This window comes from Pleuronectes platessa, chromosome 7, assembly GCF_947347685.1.
Source record: "Pleuronectes platessa chromosome 7, fPlePla1.1, whole genome shotgun sequence".
NCBI lineage: Eukaryota > Metazoa > Chordata > Actinopteri > Pleuronectiformes > Pleuronectidae > Pleuronectes > Pleuronectes platessa.
The window spans coordinates 12,803,045-12,819,597 of NC_070632.1; the positions used below are offsets into that span (position 1 = coordinate 12,803,045).

At 42.5% G+C, this 16,553-nt stretch overlaps 1 protein-coding gene across 3 annotated transcripts in view; it reads left to right on the plus strand.

The window, feature by feature from the left end:
- mef2aa (myocyte enhancer factor 2aa) overlaps positions 1-16,553 on the plus strand; it is a 58,433-nt gene that overhangs the window by 18,030 nt on the left and 23,850 nt on the right. For all 3 annotated transcript variants that reach the window (XM_053426608.1, XM_053426607.1, XM_053426606.1), the window contains exon 3: positions 8,547-8,750. In XM_053426608.1, coding sequence (XP_053282583.1) covers positions 8,547-8,750 — 204 coding nt within the window. The remainder of the gene's footprint in view (positions 1-8,546; positions 8,751-16,553) is intronic.

Genomic DNA, 16,553 nt, shown 5'->3' on the forward strand with positions numbered 1-16,553 from the left:
GTAACTCTATGTGTTTGCAGCTGTTTGGTTGTAATTAGGAGCAGCCACCGCACCACAGCACCCTCTCATTTGCAGGGTGGGTCAGCAGGACACACAGCACCCTTCTCTGCCTCGGCTACACTGGTCCTGGCTAGCCACAGACGGGGAGAGAACTGGAATTCTCTCTGTCTGCTCATGTTAAATTTAAACTCCTAAACAGCAAAACACTGTCGAAAACAGCCTGAGTCTTTTTGAAACAAGAATAACAGGCCTCGATATCTATAGCAGGAAGACCAGGTCCACTTCTTTTATAAATTTGCTCCCTCTGATTAAAAAAAATCCATGCTGCAGATTTTGATGAATTATACCAAAAGGGTTTTCTCTGTAGAACACGTTGTGTTATCTCCTTCTCTATGTATAATTAGCATTCCTTAACAGGTGGAACTTTTCGCTGGGAACACAGAAATATAGTAAACGGTAGTGCTTCCTTTCCTCTGGGTATTAACATGAGACCATACTATCCAAACCTTTCTCTCACTTGGCCTCTATCTGCTACTGTGAGGCCATAACAGCTCAGCCAAGTGTGAAATAAAAATCTTCACTGTGGGCCAATTATCAGTACACCTGGCTCTGGGTGGGATCCAAAAAGAAGCGCAGGAGAGAAATCACTCTTGGTCCATTGGTGGTGGCTGCAGTCCATGCAATGACCTGTGACATTTGGAGGAAAAGGGAAACAGGGGAAATACATGAAATGGTGGATATACCCAGTTAACATCAAATTTAGCAGGTATATGCAGGTTCTTCAAACCTGGGTAAATTAAAAGAAAAGGTACTCAAACGTTCATGGCAATTTTACCCAGAAAGGTCAATGCTCGTAGTAGCGTTGTGCCGGACAGGGTGCAGCGCCAACGACAAAGTCACTCTCCACACTTGGGTGTTATGTTTCCATCAAAAACCTGTGTCTACTGCAGAGTCATTTCACCCTGGAGTGAATGCTGACTGTGTCCATTCCCATTTCAGCCAGATGTTAGTGGGGTTTTTTTACCTGTGGAAAAAGGGCCTTAAGGTAACCCATCAAATAACCCACTCTTAACAGAAACCTAATGTATGGAGAGAGTGAAGGAAGATGTTTAGCTCTATTGTGTAACAGAAAAGTGGAGCTGCAAAAGGCGAGACATTTCTTATTACTGATGCGTCTCCCAAAGTCTGGTCTTTGCATCAGATTTAAAATTTCTCACTGTACAATTTTATAGAAAGTTTATCAGCAGAATGCAGGCGTTCCATCTTGCGTTTAGTTGATTTTAGCTGGCTCAGCAGAGAAGCTGCTATGACAATAGGCCACTGTGCTGAAATAAAGCTTTGGTATAAAGTGATGTATGCATGTGTGTCTTTCTGTCTTTTTTTTTTCCTGTGGGCCACGAAGCACACAGTGCCATCTCCCCGGGGCATGCTCCGAAGCAAGGGGAAATAACCATTAGCATATGGTCCCCATTGTCAGGAGCCAATTTGAATCTTTATCTGCGCCGCTCTGATACCAGCTATCCATACGCTCGGCGTTAAAATGAAAGGAGTCCTTAAGTGGGCTAATTAGATAGCATTGCTATACAGGATGCTGTGTGGGGACAGTGGGGGCTCCCTTGCATTATCACCTCAAGTGTTTTAGGAGGGCTGTTAACCTTTCAAGATTTATAAGATGGAGTGTGGCACAGGCTGAGAAGGTCTGTAATTGCGCAATCTATCAGGAATTGTGAGTGCAGAGGTGACACAGGCGTTTTTTATTTGGCTTCAAGTCATTACAAACAGTGAATTCTGACAAGCAATATTTATAATTCAGAGCAGCGAAGTCGATTGTCTCAAAAATGACACTTACAAACAATGATGAATAAAACTCTGTGTAGTTGTTGCCTAGTATATTATGTTAAAATACAACCTTAATTTACAACGTTATGTTCACACAATAGTTTGTGTGAGTTAAATGAGACATGAAGGCAGCAGAGGTCCTGTCATACTTAAGCTGCTTTCAGACAAGCACTGAACCCTGCAGATCCTCCGTATTTTCTCCAGAGGAGGTGCATGTGTGAATGCAAATATGCGATTGAGAGCCTCAGTTTCTTTTGACTTCTAGAAAATCAGGGGAATTCGGTGAATCCAGGGAGTGGGGGGGTTGATGATGTTTCAAAAACGCGACAAACGCAAAAATAGAAAAGCAAAACTAATCTCCGGTGAAGAAGTAGTGACACACAGGTAGACGACACTCTGTTAAAGTCCAGACCCAATTTTCTGGATTTTAACCGCAGGTCACGTCTGATAACGGCTAAACCATAGGATACTTTAGCTCCTGATCCAAGGCCTGCATAAGTGATGATCCTGCAGCACAGCAGCAGAGTCATCGGCCGGACTGACATGCTGATTGCAAATAAAAGCCGGATAACAAGCAGACAGCAGCAGCGCCCTGGTATATTCTCCTCACTTATATTATCGACAGCAATTATGACTTTCAAGCCTCTTCACACATGAACTCTGGAAAATGTCTCGAAATTGTTATAATTTTTTTTTACACATTTAAGAATGCAGCAGGAGATTGTCTGGGTCACAAAAACAAGAAAATAAAACCAGTAAAATTTCAAAAACGAGAGGCACATCTGTTCTGTTTATCTTAACAGTTTGGAGCTCATGAACCACAGAAAATAACAAGGTTAGAGAAGAGTCTGTGGTACCTGCTTCTCGGAACAGCTGTCATATATATATACACTCCTGATCAAAATCTTAAGACCAGTTAAAAAATTGCATGAATTTGCATTTTGCACTGTTGGATCTTAGGAAGGTTCTAACTAGAGCTTCAAAATGCAAAAAGAAGAGACCAAAAGTTGTGAGCAGGCAATTTATTGAAAACAACAAAATAACATCACTCTTTTGGACCATCCTGCGTGTTCCCCTGATCTTAATCCAATCGAGAACATTTGGGGATGGATGGCAAGGGAAGTTTACAAAAATGTACTTCAGTTCCAGACAGTGGATGCCCTTCGTGAAGCCATCTTCACCACTTGGCGCAACCTTCGCACTAGCCTTTTGGAAACACTTGCATCAAGCATGCCAAAATGAATTTTTTAAGTGATCAACAATAATGGTGGAGCTACTCATTACAGAGTCAGTTTTTGACACTTTAATTTCTGTTTTAGGAGTTTTTTTTGTTTTTTTTAGCTGTGGTCTTAAACTTTTGATCAGCTGATGAACAGCCTACTTCAGTTAAATTGTTGTTTTCAATAAATTGCCTGCTCACAACTTTTGGGCTCTTGTTCCCATTTCTTCTTTTTGCATTTTCAAACTCTACTTAGAACATTCCTAAGATTCAACAGTGCAAAATGCAAATTCATGCAATTTTTTAACTGGTCTTAAGATTTTGATCAGGAGTGTATATATATATATACAGTTTATAGTGTGTCTGTGTGTGTGTGTGTGTGTGTGTGTGTGTGTGTGTGTGTGTGTGTGTGTGTGTGTGTGTGTGTGTGTGTGTGTGTGTGTGTGTGTGTGTGTGTGTGTGTGTGTGTGTGTGTGTGTGTGTGTGTGTGTGTGTGTGTGTGTGTGTGTGTGTGTGTGTGTGTGTGAAAGGAGTGATGGTGAGGAAGGCATCGTGCACATCAGTCTTGTAAGTTGGTGTAGGGGAAAGGCCGGTGTAGTCTAGCGAGCTGTGTTTGGTGACGTCCTCTGGATGCCATTAAGCAGGCTCACTGGGGGTAATTGCCCAAGTCATTAAAAGTTTGATGATTTTGCTGCTGGGTGGAGGGTTTGCCTGCCCTTGCTGCGGCTCATTTTGGAATTTGCTCTGGCACATCAAATGCCCCTGGGCACAGAGCACTTTTCTCTCACTTTCTCTCCAGGGAGTAGCACAGTGCAAACCTCCCATTGTTTAAAAGTCTTCACCCATTACTGAAGGGCCTATTGGTCACCATTATATTTTGACAGGTAAAGAGCTTATGTGTATGTGTCATTTCCACAAAACTACACTGAAGCAGTAAAACATGAAGTGGGTGGTGTCAACGTAGACGTCGTACCCTGTAGAATTATCCATCCATCCATCCATCCAACCATCCATCCAACTATACCACTTGTCCTTTAAGGGTCACAGGGGAGCCAGAGCCAATCCATGCCCACTTTCACACCGTCAAACAATTCAGAGAGCCTGAAATGATTCGATCTTATAAACCCATCACTCTCAAACCTCTCTATGGCCCCTAAACCGGATCTTTCTTGTTTTTGATTAGTTGAGTCTCTATTTAACTTATGTTTTATTAACGAGAGTGTGATCCTCTCCACAAAACAGGATCCGTCACGGCTACAGTAGGTTTCAAGGTCAATCCCACCCAGTGGACGAGGCCTTCACGCCCTCCATTGTCCACATGCAGAACCTGGGGCTGTCCTCTCTCCCAGCAAGAGCTGATAGAGGCGGACAGTTGTGGTGGACCTGGCCTGTCTCCCAGGCCAGCACACTCTGGCACTGCGTAGCCAGGGCAGCAGCCACAGGGCCCGGGTCACTCTGCCAGCTGGTGCCAGACCTCCATGTCTCTCGAGCTGGCTCTCATATCTGCCACGGGGGCCGTCAGAGGTGGCATGAGGTTCTAATAAGGCCGCTAGCTCGTCACCCCTCCGAAGGTGTTAGTGGCTCAGGCAGGAGATGCCTGAGCCACAGTCACAGCTGTACTCTCGGTCGCAGATGTCTTGTTTGTCATCTTGGCACGTCGGCCCGAGGACAGACATTGATAGACCCTGTGATTGACACATCCACTCCCCGTGAATGTGTGTGTTGGTTATGTTATTATATCCCATACAGTCTGGTGGAGGATGAAAATTTTAAAACAAAACTTGTCTATAGCAGTAAAAGCATGCTATGGCTTGCTATATATTTAAAATGTATATAGCTCAGGATCTAATGTTCAATTTTACACATACAAGAGTTGCATTAAGCACAGCCAGAGAACTTTGCCTCGTACTCTACCAACCTAGCTGGTTTAATTTATATCCAAGAGACGACTATAACTGCTGAGCCCAATTGGCTTGTTGCTTTTTAATCGTTTCCCCTCGAGTTTCATTTTGTGATTTCCGGTGAAGGAAGATTCCCACCAGTGACCACTTATATTGGGATAAATAAGGTGAATCTATGCTGTTGCTATGAAATGAAGCAGGATTTTCTCTGCTGCAGCACCACTCTGATATTGACTGATGCGATGGCCGTGGTTTTACAGAAACATCTTGGGTATTGTAGTGTTGCTTAAAATACCTGTTTAGAGCCTTGTTAGCCTGCAAAGCTCATACTAAAGTATAAAAGATATGCACATAAGACCTGAATTACCGAGCTCAATTAAAGCTCAGGAAAAACATTGGATAGTGGGGCACCTGGGAAGAAGTCGGAAGTGTGGAAAGTGTGAATTGAGAGCAGAATTACCACCTCAACTGGACATTTAGAGACTGGTGTAAAAGGTCAGAAGTCTCAGCGTGCCACAGTCCAAATGAAATGCTAGTGTAGTTAGCGGTGTGCCTGGTATTGTGTGAGCCGCCATGATGACCTTATCAGAGACGGAGAACGTTCGAATCCGTCCAGATCATTGGAAGTCCAAAGGTGGCCGATCATCCCTTTTCGCTGAGACATTTGATGCCTGGGAACAGCTGTGAAACCGAGCGGTACAGTGTGTTGTACAACGTTGGCGCTAATCCTGTCACTGCGAATTACATGAATTAGTCAGGGAGCTCGACTACATGTGTTCCACATCTGACCATAGGAGCAGCTCAAACTTTTTTGAAACCGCACCGAGTCTCTTTGTGGGTGTCTTCGACTTGGTTGAACTGTAGGAACACTCTGCCAGTGAACCTCCCACCTGACCTCAAGGATGTCTGTGGTTTTCCACTGTCTCACCAGTCACCCCAGAGAAGACGGGGGTGGATGAAGGTTGTGTTAGTGTGTGCTGCTCTTTATGCTCAGGGCTGTTTTGTGTCATATCTACACATATTAAATGTCCTATGGGGCTAAATAGCCAACTTCCATGCCAATTAAACAGGGTTTCCGTGGGGTCTTGAAAAGTCTAATGTTCATTAATCTGAATTTTTGGCCTTGAAAACTCTTTCAAAAAATAAAAATATAATTTTCTTGGCCTTTGATAGATCTTAATTATGTTAATGTGCTTTAACACGGCCTCTGTTGTTCTATAAGTATACATTTTTTTGAGAGAATATTCAGTGTTGTTGTTCTCAATGATAAAGATATTAGCACGCCAGGTGTCTCACTACTCTTGGCTTGGGTGTGGGAACGACCGTGGATTCCTACAGTCTCTTCCTGTCGTGTGAGACTGGGACTCTGATATTCCTTCATAGCTGTCGTACTTTACATATAGGTCCTGACTTGGACTCGTTGAAACCTCCAGAAATCGTGATTAAAGGTAACTGCAAGTTAAATGGTTATCACTTTCAAGGCCAGCTGGCTTTAGTCGAGGTTCTGTGTCTGTAACTGGGGCCAGGACCAAGTCTCAGAGCTGCTGCTGCTGCTGCTGCTGCTGCTGCTGAGGTTGAAATGAACCGTGCCTGGGTCAGCAGCCCTGCACTCAGCACTCTGCCATCCATCCAGGTGGAACAAAGTCCTCACTCAGCGTCTCATCCTGGGCTTCCTGCTGAAAGGTGACTTCTCCGTGGCTTAGCGGCCACATTCATCTGCTAAAGAGCATACAATTTGCTAATCGTTTTCCCACTCGACAGTGTGTCCCTGCTTTCCAATTGGTTTGGCAAGCGAGTAAATACGCAAGCAGGCGAATGGGTGAGTGGGCAATGCTCTATCAGAGGAGACTAGCATCAGCTGGTTAGAACAACAGGTGCAGTAGCCGGATAGAAACAGACATTAAACTGGTCACATGTGTTATCTCCTCTTCGGATTCTGTGCAGAAATCCACCTCGAGAAACCCACTGGAGCGACATCTGCTAAACCACACTATGATTTCTCTTTTCAACCAAGCTTCACTCTATCTGTCTGCGATTTGCAAGGGACGATGTCATTGGATTCGACTTCTCCCGTTTTTAAACCTCCTCATTTTAATAAATGAAATTTCAGAATTTTATTTGTAATGTAAGCTCGGCTAACATCAGTAAACAGGATAGAAAATGACACGAGGAGCGGTTCCTCCGTGTCTCGAGCTGGAATAATGGTCCTGTGTAATTACCTGTAGTGAGGAAGATTTGAAATTCATTTATCTCAGCTGGAGTGACCCGGCTGCCTGAGCGGTTACACGGGCTCCATGCAACACATAGGATTATGCTGCATTATAACTGTTAAAATAAGGGTACAGCCGCAAGCTGTGACCAATTAAAGTTGAAAAAAGCCTGCTCATCTGCTCAACTCCTCTCTTAGTAGGTCAGTGAGACTGATGGAGAATACAGACACATGCACTCCTCTGTGGCTCAGAGCTTTTACCAGCACACTCACGATGGACACAACAGAATACACATTTGACAAGAGGCATTTGAGATAAACACAAACCCGGAGCCCTGGTTTCAAACGCACGAATAAAAAAAAAACCGACATCCTGCAATCAGCCATTTCAAAAAACCAACAGAGAGAACAGCTGCCTTTTCTATCCACCCTACACCCTGTCGCATACTGTAAATAGATGAGTAACATAATGACACGTGTGTATGGGCGACCACAGAGACCGAGCTTCAGAGGTGCAGGACATAGAGTCACTTCGCAGGGAGGGTTTGCGTTACCATCGCAGTGATGTATGACCCCAAGTCCCATCTGAGGGCTCATGTTACGAGAGCTTATGCTGCGCCACAGAGATAGCTTCCCATATATGGAGTCAGGGGCTAAAGTAATGTATAGACCCCTGTTGTTTCCAAACCTCTGACTCAGCTCGCTGACTCCTGCGTCTCAGCTCGACCTCTGGCCTGATAACTACACATTTCAGACACGCACTGTATGTTACTGCTATCATTCCTAAAGGAGGGGCAATCTTGTTAACTGTCACCTTGGTTACAGAAACATTGTTGTAATATAATGAGAGCATTAATAGTCATATTTTCCTGGCTAACCCGCTGCAGATGACAGTATGGGGTTTTCAGTTTCAGAACTCTTAGGATTTGGTGGGACTCTTTACTGTACTCAGATTTAATACATTTTATTTTTATTTTTAATAAATAAATTGTAAAAATGAGCAGCTCTACGAAATTTCTTTTACATTTATCCGAAAAACTTTGATACTAAGTATCATGACACTTAAGATTTTTACATGTAACACATAATCACAATAAAGAGTATTTTACTTGATTTTTTGCTGACACTATATCTTTTACTTTTATTCCTGTACATCAGAATGGAGGACTTATAGTTGTATACTTTGACTTTTTACACTGTGGTTTTACTCTTTTTACTTCTTCCACCACTGCTTACGTTACACAACAAACAAGGAGTTGGAGAAACAAACTACTAAATACGATGTTACCTTTTATGTTCACATTGTTCACGTCACTTTAGCGAAGCAGTTTTCCTCTTTAACGGATGTTTTCCCTTGCTTTCTGTGTGTGTTCCTCAGGTTACCTTCACGAAGAGGAAGTTTGGCCTGATGAAGAAGGCCTACGAGCTGAGCGTACTGTGTGACTGCGAGATAGCCCTCATCATCTTCAACAGCTCTAACAAACTGTTCCAGTACGCCAGCACAGACATGGACAAAGTGCTGCTGAAATACACAGAGTACAACGAGCCCCATGAGAGCAGAACCAACTCTGACATTGTAGAGGTGAGTGTCGCTCTCCTACTTAACGAAGACAAAACTTCCTTCACGCCATGCCCCTATTACTCTCACTGCCGTCAAGTATTTTCTCTTCTCACCCAACTGATATTCAACTTCAGGCAAAAAGCTAAAGACCTTATAATACATTTTAGGGCTGGAGTCCCACTGTAAAATATCTTTAACCATAAGGGCTTTGATGATTGTTGAAGGGGCAACAGACAATGGTGAGGAGCAAGTAACAGTTTCCTCCTCGTCCCCCTGCAGATAGGCACACAGGAGGTCTGCACTCTCTGATAAGCTCAGCATCTCTCATGCCCATCAACGGACGTGAAGAAGCTATCTCTGCTCATGCATGCACGCAGTAGCTGCTGACCGCCATTAAGACCCTGTTTCCCATAGATATTGTACCTGTAGGGCTCAGTTCTCTCGTTAATCCTCATTACAGTGAAAATACAGTGTTTAGTACATTCCACGCTGCTCCATAAAACTCAACAAACATTTCTGCGTTTTCCTGGCAGCTTCTGCCTGCCCGCCGACTAGCAGAAGAGTAATCCACTTGTTATGCCAGCTTATAAAATTGTCAGCCAAAAGTGTAAAAGCCAAAGTAAATGAGAGTGATTAGAGATACTTCATGTTCCAAACATCTTTTATTGGAACATGTGTGGCATGTAGGAGGCAGGTATCTAAACTGACGAGATAAAAGCATGTACAATGTATGTTAATGCCTATTGATTACAAGTTTCCCCTTCATTTATTATAGCTATTATTTGAATAATGTTTTCTGCACAAAGACTGCTGCATTGCAACACGCTGGTTTTGTCACAGCCACCTGTCCACTACAACATACAGCCTTTTTTATTATAGCTTCTCTAGGAAGAGAGACGCTAAGATGGTGGGTGAGAATGAACATTTTCAAGAACCCCAGCTTTGGAACAGACTTTCACTTGGAGGAATTAGTGAAATTACATGCAGCATAAAGGAGTCAGCTGTGGCCCATTATCTTTTATTCATGCTGCTGCTGCTGCTGCCTGTGAATTACCTGCTTGGCAGAGCTGCAGAAGAGTGCTTTGGCATCCAGCAGACTCGTGCAGTCACTCCACCATCAGGGGCCCTCGGAGCTGAGCAGGGGCTCACCTGCATAAAAAATACATGGATACATTCCTTACTTACATAAGAGTGACCACAAATGTGTGTTTGCCGTGACTGGGAGCTGTCTTACTTTAAACAAGACTTTCGCTGCAAACGCATTCCGGCCCCTGTCAGCCGGGTCCCTCCCCTCGCACTCTTCTATCACATACATCTCCAGTCAACTGCCGTGTGTCTCTGTTGATAGCGGCGGCGTAATTGCAGTGTACATTGTGCGTTATGTTGCTCCAAGGGTCCCATGCTGATTCCCCACTTAGCCCTCCTGGCTACTCTCAAGGAAGCCGCCCCGGCTGCACAAAAGGCGAGAACAAGCCACCGTTGTCCACGTTCACTCGTCCAGCATCTTTGCAGATATGCACAGACCCCCCAGCCCCCCCCCCATCCCTTCTGCCTGTGAGGAAGCAGAGCAGAAGTAACCAACCCGGTCCACTTCACGGCATCGCCACATTACCCCACTATTCATTCGGCCGGAGAGCTTATGGTGGAGGTGGTTGATAATATGTTGCAAGTGTGATTTGCTCATACATTAAGAGGAATAGGGAATCTCCCGTTCTGATTTGCGGAGGTGTGCTCCTCTCCAGCTGCACCGATCCTCGTACGCAACACAGAGGAGGCGATGCATCTGTAATGATGGGAAGAATCCGCCCCTCCCCCCGTTTATCTAGCGAAAGGCGGCTCACATGAGGACACTTACACTGGACACTTATCTAAATTTTTAAATTGCGTTAAACCAATCTTTGGCCATGCAAACAATCATGTGCTCGTTTGGCCGGTTGGTGAGGGCCAGAAAAACCCTCTCCCACTGTTTTTTTGCTGGGAAGCTGGTTCAGTGTGAGAAACTAAATCAGAGGTCACGGTGCCGCTCGGTAGTACCATCTGTAGATAAAGGCTGAGCTGTGCAGTGTGGGAGAGCAGGCTCCATGTTTTCCACAGATGGATGCATGCCTGGGCCACAGTGTGATAACCCAGTGGAGGGCTGTGGACTTTGTCTCAAACTTGGCTCCCAGTCCAAAGCAGAGCAGTGGGCTCAGATTGTTCTTTTATGTGTGTGTGTGTGTATGTTTGTGTGACGTGTTTTGGTATCATTGTTGCTAGCACTCCAGGCGACAGGTGAACTGCTGCATGAAATCTGTCCTTTAACGCATTCACCTGCAACGCAAATGTTCCTTAATTTTCTAAACAATAATAAGTTTTATTTGATTATTTTACCTATATATGGTTTGTATTTACTCACTGAAAATATATCAAAGCGACATTTTTCGAATCACAGTGCTCACTTTAGTTTTACTGGTCTGTTAAAGCAGTAACATCTGCAATTCCTGCTGAAAGAGACTACACTCCTGCCAATCAGAGCAAAACACATTACCTGATCAACACACGCAAATGATGCCTTCGTCTTAATATCATACTCATCATCACCATGTAGTCATTTTGCATCGGACATAAATGCAGTGCACAAAGGGGGTTGTGCAGCAGTGAGGAGTGTACATAACAGATGCAGTTTTTTACGGCGTCGCTTAGATTGTGCGTTCTATCAAATTCTGTTTATTCCACAAATGAAAACTCTGCTGTTAGTCATTACATTAATCTAATAATATTTACTCTTCCTCCCCTCTCCGCTTGTGGAGCTAATCAGATTTCGCCTACGCTCCACAACAAACCTCACACCGTTCCCCCCGCGCACAGAAAGAACCGCTTTGTCCCCGGCAGGAACCTTGAAAGCCGTCCGTCACTTCACAGACATCATTTGTCACCCACGTGTCCCGCTTTTAGCAATTCAGGTGTATAATATGGATTAGGAAAAAATCAAGTTTGCAGGCACATGGAATCAACATTAAGCCAACACTTAACTGTAATCGGATAAAATCCGGGTTGTGAATAGGCTCTAACCCAATTTGGGAATGCAATTTTAGTCAAATACCGATGCTTCCCTAATTGTCAATAACTTGACTGCATCATATGCAGAGAATTGACTTTTCGCTGCTCCTTTCATGTCTTTTCCGCCGGAGGTTTGTGAGAATCAACAATCAGAGATCATTCATAGGGAAATTCTGCTTTTCTTCCCCGTGCTATATACGAGTGGCCAAAACATTTATGAAGAAGCATTCGCCTTTTCACGAGACCCACGCAGTATCAGAAATTAGCATTAAAGAGTCAGGTAATCTCAGGTAGGCTTTGTGATGAATGGGGCCGTGTTAATCGTTCAATAAGATATGTAAATTTTGACCATTACTGAATGTCAAGCCCTGTGTTTTCATCTGAATCCCACATTTAGCCCTTTTTGTTTGTGATATTTTTTCTGCCCTTTGCAGATTGGAGACTGACAAAAGGTACACGCACAATCGGCACAAGGCATCGCATTATTATTATTAATATCATTATTATCATTATTATCATTATTTGTGTTATTATTTTACCGCTTCTAAAAGGGCATTTCCAGGGACTCGCAGCTTAAAGAAATAATATTTTCTTTCCAGTTATGGAATAAACCACTTAATAAAAAGCTCTGGGCTGAAGGAGTTTCAGACAGGGGGTGTTTATGTTGTCAATCAAAGGCTGAGTAGTGATTAAGACTCATTTCTTTCTTAATGAATGCAAATTGGCACATCTGCTATGGTGGGCTAGCTGTCCAGACTCTTCAATTAGCATGATTGATCAATTATCCTGCTGCTGGTGGCGCACTGGAAATGGAGGCTGCATCGGGGAATGGGGTTGGGAGTTGGGGGGTAGGAAGAGGAGATGAAAGAGTACGGGGGGGGGGGAACCGAACAGCAAACTCTAACCTTCGCTCAGTAAATGAGATTCTTTATTTGATTAGACCAGAGGAAAGAGGCCTCTCACTTTTCACAAGGTGATAAACACAAGTATTCAGTTTACAATCAGAGGTTTATCTTTCAAACTGTTGTGTGCAAAATACACAACATTGCATGAACAAAAAGAGAATCAGCATTATTTTTCAAACCCAGTCTGATTCTCCATCAGCAGAATTCTGATCAGATATCCCTCAGGGAGACGAACCAGCCTCAGCCGCGCAAATATTTACTATCAATGCGCCTTCAACTCTGAATCCTGCTGAGGATATTGTGTTGTGCAGTTTGTTTGTGTTGGTTTTAAAAGTAGCGTTGACAATCAAAGCACACTGGATGGTGAGACTACACTCAGAGCACCAAAAGCAGATCGTCCTGGGCCTGTTTCTTGGACAAACGTGACACAGAAACAGGTCAAATGAGGCTCTGGCTGGCACACACGCATATTACATTTCACACATATCATGGTATGTAATTCTTTCGGTGGTGCAGTGCTCACTTTTCACGTTCAGCAGCGTTTTATTACAAATAACCTTGAGCCATTTTCAGATCTGTCGTATCTCTGAGGATCTTTTGTCCTGCGTGCATGTGAGCAGAGTATGGTTGTTTTCGATGTCTCTGTAGCTGTTGCACGCTTCTAAGGCTATTTTCTGACATCTGTTTATTCTGAGGAAGTCGTTCTTGGCGCTACAAACATGAATGACATCAATTCCTTTGCAGCGCAGCATTTTCTCTCTTTTCTCACTACCTTGACTTCTAAACATAGCTGCAGCTCAGTCTATGTGTCCATATGTTGACAGAAAAATAAAATAACTGTATTCCTGAGTTTTCCTTCTTCCGTCTTGACGTTTGACCCGTGGATGTAAATCTGCTGCGTTGCGCGGCTCTCCACTGGGTCTGGGTATCATCTTCATTATCCACATATTACATAAGAGGGGGCTGCACATGTTTAAGTCCATGAGGTTTCAAAAATGAGCATTTATCTATTTCACAGAAAAAGAAACCATTTACACTAGAACACGTTAACAGTCAGATACACTCGAGTCGATCTCTTTCTTTTTAGTGCAAGTTCTGAGAATCCTAGCTGTGTTCGCTGCTTTGATTTGTAAAAACTAGTCAGCTGGTATTTTGAGAAATGTAGAATAACAATTTAATTAAACATTTTCTATTTATAACGAATATAACATGTGTGACAAGTCATTATTCTAGTTGGAAATATCTATAAATTCTTAATGTCTGATTGTCCATCTTCTTTGTCTATGTCAATAATTATGTACATCTATAATTTGGTGGACTATTTATAGTGGATTGGAAAGAGAGAGGATGAGCCTAAACAAAATCTGAAGTCAGAGCAGATTCTTTATTATTTCAAATATCTGATTGAACAAGTGTAATATTTACAGATAGTTTGTATCAGTCAAGTCAAGTTTAAATTTTTTTTATTTTTAAATACAGCTGCAGTTGACCAAAGTGCTAAACAATAAAAGAGGACACGAAGCAAATGACAAGAAAATAATAAAATAAGGCCAGTATGAGATCAAATCAAATCAAATCAAATAATATACTATGATGTGGATGAAAACCACTTGAGGACACTCAAAAGAACAGGTGAAGATGAAAGTCTTCAGTCGAGCACTTCGTGGTAAACGCTGGATTGTTCCAGAGCTCCGGTGCAGCTACAGTGGATAAATGATCAACGCGGTGAAATGTGGCAAAACAGACAAGATATTGGTATTTTTTTCTAATATCATCAACGGATCAAGCCCATTTAAAAGTCTTAATTAATCAGATTTTAATATGACTCCACTGAAGTCATCATAACTCCAGTATCTTTCTAATTCTATCTTCCCCCACGACTGTATGTACCGTCATCATATTACTATTCTCCTTTTTTGGTATCTCACCAGGATGAGAAATCCTTTTTAAGCTAAACCAAATGTCATTGCTATTGACATAGACTTATTGGCTTGATGTTGATTTTCCACTGCTTTTCAATATATGTGAAATTTTCTGCCAGGCCATTTTTAATATTACATTTTTTTTAAAGTATGCGCACATTTGGGGCTTCTGTGATTTATTGGAGTGATATTAAAATGATTTTCTATATTTTCATTTCCACTGTAGGTCACGCACAAGACTGCGGATTACCACGAGTACGATGATCTTGTTCTTCAGAACTCTATTTATTTTAATCAGTGGTTTTTCATTATCTGAGATATTGCTTTCTAACGAGGGCCGTGTTTATTCTCCGTGCGTCGGGTAATGTGTTGTTTCTGGAAAGGCAGATTCTGCAACATGTGCAATATTAACTTATGTTCCTGACATCCTATTATCGCCTCTTAATTTGGCACGCACACAAACACACCTTGTTGTAAGGATTAGCTACTTCTGGTTTCCTGTGTGCGGAGAGTGTTTTGTACACCAGAGAGCTGGCACTTGACCTTTGACCCATGTTTGGGGCCAGGTCAGCTCCAGAGTGAACTCGCTCGTCAAAACAAACACGCCGGCTCTTCATGCAGCACCAGCATCTATTTTCAGACTAGTGCAGTAGGACAAGATAAAAATAAACGAGAAATGTTTTGAATATAGCTGTTTATATGAATAAAGTCTATAAATAAATAAATCAAACCTAGAACCTAGGCATTGCATGCGGATGTTTTTCAGCCTTTTTACTGATTTCTCAAGGATCTAATTCACGGATGTGGATGCTAAAAAACAAGGAGACTGATCTATGAGTGTATGAGATTTGGTGCTGTATGATAGGATTTAAATCACTGTCGGACCTTGGCGCATGTATTCGCTCTGCTGAGTGACATTCCACTTTGATTATTGCTTCTTCTGACTGTGACCTTATTGAGGTTAAGGGAATCAGAAAATTATATCTGCATGGCAGAGTTATTCAGATTATCTTCTGAATCGAGTTAATAATGGAAAATAGCTGTCTGTGTTAACAAAGTCAATAAATAACTAAATCAAGACCTAATATATTTTTATAGGTTGTTTGTTGCTTCTTAGATGTTTTCAATGATGCATTCAGATCCTTGATTTAATTAGAAATATTCACTGTGGCCTTATTTAACATCTTGTTAATGATGTGGTATTTCTTTATTAGAGCCTCTTATAAAGTTATGACAGTGTAAATAGTCCTGTTCACTTATGCAGTCCTTCCCCTCCTCTTGATGTACACCATCACATCATCTGTTCAGCAGCAGTCTGCGGAGAGTTGTCTCGTCTTGCCATAGTGACTGAAGCTCTATTAATGGTTCTGTTGCGAGCAACATGCTGCGTTTCAAAGTGGCTCTTTTTATAGGACAAGGACTCCTTCTCCTCTGGGCTTTTAGTGAAAAAGGGTCACCGGTCCTCTTTTGTAGTTCTCTGAGTGTAATGAAACAGATGTGCTAATGTTCATGCGAGTATAGGGCAGATTATTCCTGTAATATATCTCTGCTGTGGAACGTATGGAACAGATACAGTACTCATTAATTATTACTTGGCAGCAGAGTAATGGCGTTGGACTTTCCAACTATTCAAATATAGTTTGATTAACCTGACCATAACCAGCAGTAAGCCACTCCTCTCTTTATAGGGGGTTTTCTGCTTTAGGGCTTTTCTACAGTTTCCCTTTGAATTGCTGAATTGCTCGACTCCATTATCCAGAACTAGTTCTCTGTGCATTTTAAATCCATCATGTATTACATCTCATTGTTTTATTATGTCTCTGCTCCGGTGTGTGATGCTTGTTACCAGGTTACTGCTAAGAGTTTTTTTTTTGCTTTTGGCACATGTCGTGCTTCATTGACGTCAGAGCTTTTTTTTCCGTCCTCTCAACAGTGCACATGTCTCATTTCAAACTGAG